Source organism: Alligator sinensis, unplaced genomic scaffold (assembly GCF_000455745.1).
Source record: "Alligator sinensis unplaced genomic scaffold, ASM45574v1 scaffold1765_1, whole genome shotgun sequence".
Taxonomy (NCBI): domain Eukaryota; kingdom Metazoa; phylum Chordata; order Crocodylia; family Alligatoridae; genus Alligator; species Alligator sinensis.
This window is the reverse complement of record NW_005843468.1, coordinates 59,403-64,121: the sequence shown is the minus strand read 5'-3', so window position 1 is coordinate 64,121 and position 4,719 is coordinate 59,403. Positions and strand designations below refer to the sequence as shown.

Sequence of the window (4,719 nt, the reverse complement as noted above, 5' to 3'; positions counted from 1 at the left end):
ACAGCAAGGCCCAGCTGGCCAGAGCCTTGGAAGGGTCACACCCCAGCCCAGCTGACCCAGAGGAGAGGATGCAGAGCCAGGGCTGGAGGCAGATTGAGGCTGGCTTTGGGGAGACACCTCTGCATGGCCCAAGCAGGGAGACACCAGGACTGGGGGACGCTGCAGCACAGGAGGGTGCAAGGAGAGGCTGGGCGGGAGGGTCAAGGCGCAGCGGTGCCCGTGCTCTGCTGGGGGGTGTCCCAGGCTGGGCTGTGCTGGCTGCCTCCTGGGTCAGGGGGTTGAAGCCCCCCCAGAGGCTCTGGCTGCTGGCTGTAGCCCAGGCTGGGGCTGCGCCAATGCTCCTGCTGGGACTCAGCCCCGCAGGGTCCTGGCTACAGGCTGTTGCCCCCCGCCCCCCCTGCTCACGCTGCCTTTTGAGGGGGTGGGGGCAGCCCGGGGTTTGCCTCCTGCTCAGCTTAGCCCTCCCTCTGCAGCGGGGGCACGACCTGGGCCTGGGCTCTTTCCAGCACCCACCAACCTACTGCTGCCAGGGGGGTGTTGGTGGCCGCAGCCCCCCTCTATCCCGGGGCAGGGGCGATGCCCGGGGGTGTCGTGCAGCTCCGAGGTCGCGCCCAGGGTTTGTCTGGGGGGGTTGGATGGCGCGGATCCTGCTTCGGGCTGGATGCAACCCCAAAGCTCCCCCCACCCCGCAGCGCTGGGGCTCTGACCCCGCTCCTCCGCTCTGCCTGGCAGCCTGGGGAGGTCAAGCTGGACCTCCCGGAGCCAGAAGGTGCCAGTCTCTTCCACAAGCGGATCCCAGCCCCATCCACCTCCTTTCCTAACCCAGCTGGGGCCGAGCTCTGGTCCTGGCCCCAGAGACGGGTCCTCTCCCCTCCTGCAGCTCCCTCCTGCGGGGCTCTTCTCCCAGCCACCAGCTCTGTCCAGGCCGCGGCCACTGCAGGGGCCTGTGTCAGGGCTGGATGTGGCCACACACACATGCACCTGGACAGACCCACAGATGGACACACAGATGGACCCACAGATGGACACACACGTGTGAACATGTGCACATGCAAACACCAGCATAGAGGAGCACATGCAAACATAGGAATGTGCGCACATGCACCTGAACACACACACACACACACACACACACACACACACACGCAGATGCACAAGTGCACGCAGGAACACATACCTGCACAAATGTATTCCTGTGCACAGAAAATCTCACATGTGTGAAAGCACACACATGCACACAAAGGCATTCACATGCCAGCACACAACCACTCATGCACAAGTGCACATGTGAACACCCACACATGCCCAGGCACACATGCACCTGTGAACAGGCGCGTGCACACTAGTGCCTTCCCAGGCACAATTGCACATACACGTTTGAATGCACGTGTGCACACCAATACATTCACACGCACATACATATGCATCACACACATACTTGTGCATGCACATGCAAGTAGAGGCTCCCCCACTCACCCGTGTCAGGGCCAGGTACATCTCCAGCTCGGCGATGCGGCGGCCAACACAGGCGCGGACGCCATAGCCGAAGGGGATGGAGCTGAAGGGGTGGTGGGGGGTGGCCCCGGCCCGGAGCCAGCGCTGGGGCAGGAAGCGCTCTGGCTCTGGAAAGCTGTGCTCATCATGAGCCATTGCGTAGTGCGCCAGGACGAACAGCGTCTGCAGGGCAGCAGGGCACCGTGACATCGGGAAAACTCCCAGCCCTCGATGCCCCTCACTCCTGACCCACAGCCCCTGCTCATGCGCCTCGCTCCTGACCCACAGCCCCTTCTACCCCGGTCCTTCCTCCTCCACCCCCAGGTTCAGCCCTGGCCCGTCCAAGCTGGGACACGCTACGGTGCCAAACAGGCGTCATCTCCATGCACAGTCCTCCCTCCCCCTCCCTGTTTCAAGGCCCAGCCCACACTCACGTCCTTGGGGAAGAGATAGTCCCCCACCACGACATCCTTCTCCACAATGATCCGTGCATTGGTGGGCACGACGGGGTACAGCCTGTGGGAATGGGGGTGTTAACGTGGCAGGGGGAGCCCAGAACACCCCAACCCGAGCATCCCTGGGCATGTTCCTACCTGCCTCTTCTTCCCCTGCCCCTTATCTGCCAGTTATCTTGGGGGTGTCATGATGCAATTGTGGCCCCTGCCACGATTCCAGCTCCACCCAAAGTTTAACCCCAGCTGCTGGCAGAGGCAGCCACATTTCTATCCAGGCAGCAGCAAGGGCCTCACCCAGCCTCACGGCTCACTGCTAACCAGTCTCCACTCCCAGGTGTGAACGCCCCTCTCTCCTTGTTCAAGCTCTTTGTGTTCTCTTGCCCAAACCAGCCTTTCCTCTGCTGGCTGCCACCTCCCAGCCCGGTCCACCGGCTCTAGCTAGAAACGTTCACTCAGGTGTGATATAACAAGTTGGCAACCCTGGGCCAGTCAGTCGTTGGCCTGCCCACTTGTCTCCGGGCTAACCGCCCGCCTTCCTCGCCTGCCATGCCTTTGATGATACCGATTAAGATGTCAATCAGGCGGGAGGCTGCCCATTTACTTGCCCTCATGCCAAGGGTCTATACACGGCTCCGAACCTTCCCTTATACCATGTCCCATACCTCGCAGATGGCATCCATGGCCTAACACCTGGCCCAAGTTTGTTCAGGCCTCCAGCTCAGCATGGCCTGACACCCCGCTATAGCCTGTCCAGCCTGAAACCCGGCCTTAACTTGTTTGACCTAACACCTGGCTCATGAGCCTGTGCCCTCGCACTGGGACCCATGCTCCAGAGTCTCACATGGGACTCCCACTCCTCACTGGAGCTTGCAATCCCTATGCCCTCACACTGGGCTCTTGATCACACCATTCAGGGCTCCCAGCCCCACTTGGGACCCTCGTGGTCTTTTCATGCTCACACTGGGGCCTCACACCCAGCTCTCTTATTGAAACCTCAGAGCTCACAGGGAGCCTGGTCCCCTGCTGGGACCTGAGCTGTGGGGGCCGGGGTTACAAGGTGCCCGGTACTTGCTTTTCACTGGGAAGACGACTGGCCTGGCATTTCCAGGGACCACCCCACCATGGGCAGCCCCACCAGACTATCCTACCCCAGCAGGGTGTAGTTGTATGTCATGCCCCAGGACAGGGCAACTTCTACCATCCCCATAGTCCCCCCCAGACCTCCAAGGGTGTTCATAAGCAGCAGCTTCAGCCGGGTGGCGTCCTCCCGGTTGCTGGCAGCAGGATGCCGGCTGCACTGCTCAGGGCCCTGCTCTTATAGGAAACAGTTGGGCCCTGTTTCCAGTCAGGCGGTCCTGCCTAATTGGGATTGCAGCTGCAGGCTGCTTTGCTGCTGCCTGTGCCCCCGTGAGTAACAGAGCGCACCCCCAGCTCTGTTACACGTGGGCCTGCGAACCTGGGGGCAGACACAACCCACAGTGAAGTGCTGCAGGTGCCGTCAGGGCACGTATGAAGGCGACGTGTGTTATGAACTAAAGAAGAGACGTCCATTTGCCTCTAATGACTGCGGGACTCGGGCCACCAGCTATCTCGACTCTTTTTGGCCTGGTGTGTTGGGGTTTTTTAAACGTTATGTATAATCTAGCAAATCATATACTTAGCAATAATATAGAGCAAAATATATATGACATAACAAATGTAATCCTGCAATTATGCATATGATCTAACATATATAATCTAGCAAATAACATATAGCAGTAAAATATAGTTATATACATGGTATGCTATTGCTATATGTTATTTGCTAGATTATATATGGCATACCATATGTATAGCTATGTGTCATATATAATCTAGCAAATAATATATATAGTAATATACATACTATGCTATATATAATGTAACAAAGAATATATACAGCAATATATTTAATATAAGTAATCCAGCAAGTGATACATAGCTATACATATATATGCATACTAGAATATATAATCTAGAAAATAAGATATATAGCAATTATATAAGGCAATATATATATATAGGCTATGATATATATCATCTAGCAAATAAAATAGATGGGAATAATATATAGCTATATATATATATAAAATCTAGCAAATAAAATATCTAACAAGCATATTTAGCAATATACATATGCTATACTATATATAATCTAGCAAATAATACACCCAGCAGTAATATGTAGCAGTGTGTAGATCTGCTATAATGTATCTAACGTAGCAAACAGGATGTATGGCAAGAACAGAGCTGTGCGTCTCTGCTCAGAGACATGACCTAGGACATGACACGCGTGGCGATCGCACGGACGCCGTAGCGAGACGGGCGCCCGCCAGCGGGTCACTCTGCTCTGGTTTAACGCTAAGGGGGTGACCCCGGGGCCGGGCCAGGCCGGGCCGGTCACTACAGTGCCTGTTTTCCCAGGGCCTGGAGGAAGGTGCGTGGCAGGGCCGTGCCAGGCTGCTCGGGGGTGGCAGGGGCTTGACCCCCAACCCTGGTACTAGAGCCACATGGGAGATGCAGGGAGCAGCCTCTGCTTCCCCTGCCTCAGTTTCCCTCCCAGGCAGGATCACCCCCTGTGCGCTCGCGGTCCCTGGGGGTTGGACAGGTCCAGAGCATCCCAGCCCCACCTGAGCGTCTCCTTGACGATGGCCTTGAGCAGCGGCATCTGCGCCAGGTGGGGGGCATCGGGGACCTGTCCCCCGCCGACGCCGGTGACCTCGCGGGGAAGGGCGGCCCGGGCCTGCGGGGG

At 57.1% G+C, this 4,719-nt stretch overlaps 1 protein-coding gene across 1 annotated transcript in view; it reads right to left on the bottom strand.

Moving 5' to 3' along the window:
• The window catches only part of LOC102377709 (sterol 26-hydroxylase, mitochondrial), a 10,815-nt gene that overhangs the window by 1,649 nt on the left and 4,447 nt on the right, over positions 1–4,719 (bottom strand). The window contains exons 5-7 of the mRNA XM_025195321.1: positions 4,598–4,710; positions 1,929–2,010; positions 1,477–1,677 (exon numbers count right to left, since the gene is read on the bottom strand). Of these exons, the coding sequence (XP_025051106.1) occupies positions 1,477–1,677; positions 1,929–2,010; positions 4,598–4,710 (396 nt within the window). The remainder of the gene's footprint in view (positions 1–1,476; positions 1,678–1,928; positions 2,011–4,597; positions 4,711–4,719) is intronic.